At 48.6% G+C, this 1,950-nt stretch overlaps 1 protein-coding gene across 1 annotated transcript; it reads left to right on the plus strand.

Moving 5' to 3' along the window:
• Nucleotides 1-700: 700 nt before the first annotated feature.
• Nucleotides 701-1,876, plus strand: EMH_0060420 (peptidase family M48 domain-containing protein, putative; the record flags this gene model as incomplete). Its single annotated transcript, XM_013497794.1, is given in 5 exon segments — nucleotides 701-713; nucleotides 717-1,030; nucleotides 1,253-1,378; nucleotides 1,573-1,735; nucleotides 1,833-1,876. Coding segments are annotated over 5 exon segments (660 nt in total).
• Nucleotides 1,877-1,950: the final 74 nt, after the last annotated feature.

The following is a 1,950-nucleotide window of genomic DNA, read 5'->3' on the forward strand; positions in this document are numbered from 1 at the left end:
GGTATGCACAACTGAAGTTCCTTTGAGCAGAAATAGTAGAAATACATGTACGGGCTCTCGGCAGAGCATACAGGACGGGAGTGAAGCTGTCCAGTCACACGACCACCGAAACTTCCTTGCACACGCCCACTTAACACAAAGAGAGCGTTTGAATAAAGCAAACATGACAAATAGACCAAGTTTGGATGCTCGGGAACGTCGGCTGTTTGCGACCGCCACAGCGCCTCACTGCAGTGAAAAGTTGCATGCGTTGTGGCGGTAGTTGTCTTCTGCATTGGCTCAAGCCTTGTATTCAAGGTTTCTATTCTACGGCATGCGTAGTACTAAGGAGTAAAGGGGTAAATTAATAGTTTGTTGTTTCTCGTCGCATACTTGTTCGCCCGTGCTGAGCCAGGATGTGGTTCTTCTCGGGTGGTTGGTTCTCAGATGTGCCGTGGTTGCATGTGTATGTGGGCTTTTCGTTGACAGTAGAGGCTTTTGAGCAATATTTAAACCTGCGGCAGCTGCATCGATATACACACAAGAAGAAGCCTCCGTCTTTGCCAGGTTTCCAGTTGTCAGAGGAGGCCTACAGCCAAGCAAATGCGTACAATAGCGACAAGATAAAACTGTCCATGGTTTCTTCTCTCGTTGGATCGGGTGTTTCTATCCTTTCCACTTTGTATTTTTTTGGTCCCTTCTGTTGGCGAATCGCCGGGACATGGGCGGGAGACGGNCTATCCTTTCCACTTTGTATTTTTTTGGTCCCTTCTGTTGGCGAATCGCCGGGACATGGGCGGGAGACGGGGATTACGCTCGCCCGTTGGCCTTTATGGGCATACAGCGAGTGGTGTCCGAGATAATCTGCACCCCGTTTCAGTTATACGGCGACTTCTGGGTAGAGGAGAAACATGGTTTCAATAAGAAGACGATGCTACTGTTTATCAAAGACAAACTTCTCGGCCTGGGTCTCACGGCGGCAATTGGGGCGCCCATTCTGTGTGCTGTGAACTGGCTTATTAAGTGGGGAGGGGCTAACTTCCACCTCTGGGTATGACACGTCACTTCTTCATCATGTAGATGCTTTCACTGGATCTTTCAGGGTACCACCATCCCATTGTTTTTGTACTGTACTTCTATTCTCTGGAATTCTACTTCGTATTGCGTCTGCACATCCAGTGTTGTCGTTCTCTTCGACTCCTCAACTTCATTTAGTTTCGACTTGGGACATCAGGCCAAGAATTTTGGTCTTGCTTTGTGTGCTTGTGTACAGCTGTGGGGCTTTACTGTGTTGATGACATTCGGAATGATAGTCATCTATCCGAATCTGATTGCTCCCCTGTTCAACAAGTTCCAAGTGCTAAGGGACAGAGAACTCAGGAACAAAATTAACGCCTTGGTACGAATGACAGGCGGCGGAATAAATGGCAGTTGGGAACAAAGCGGTGTAACAGACGGGTGCCTTCGCCTCCACGATTGACTTTTCTTTTGCTTGTTCTGTGTTCTTGCAACCATCTTTTGCTGCTTGCAAGGTGCGCCTGCTTGCGTCTGTGATTATTTTGGGTGTTGCGGCTTACTGCTGGTGCTCCGCAGGCTGAGCAGCTGAAGTTCCCTCTGTGCGAGGTGTACGAGATGGATGGCTCGAAGCGTTCGAGCCATAGCAACGCATACTTCTACGGTTTTTGGCGGTGGAAGCGAATTGTCATCTTTGACACTTTGCTTCATCTGCCGCACGATCAGATCTTAGCTGTTTTGGGTACGCGCTGGTGTATTTTGTCCCAGGCCCGTGGCCTTATTTGTCTTGCAGCGTCGTATAGCTCGTCTTTTGCTGCAATCACATGCATGCGTAACAGGCGTACTTGGCTCCACACTGTGGATGAAATACTACGGAGATTAGGAGAAAAAGGAGCTAGAACAGACAAGGAAATAATGTTCTTTTCAGCTGGCTAGGTGCACATCCTGCCTAACTGA

Source organism: Eimeria mitis, genomic scaffold (assembly GCF_000499745.2).
Source record: "Eimeria mitis Houghton genomic scaffold, Emh_scaff2932, whole genome shotgun sequence".
NCBI classification, from domain to species: domain Eukaryota; phylum Apicomplexa; class Conoidasida; order Eucoccidiorida; family Eimeriidae; genus Eimeria; species Eimeria mitis.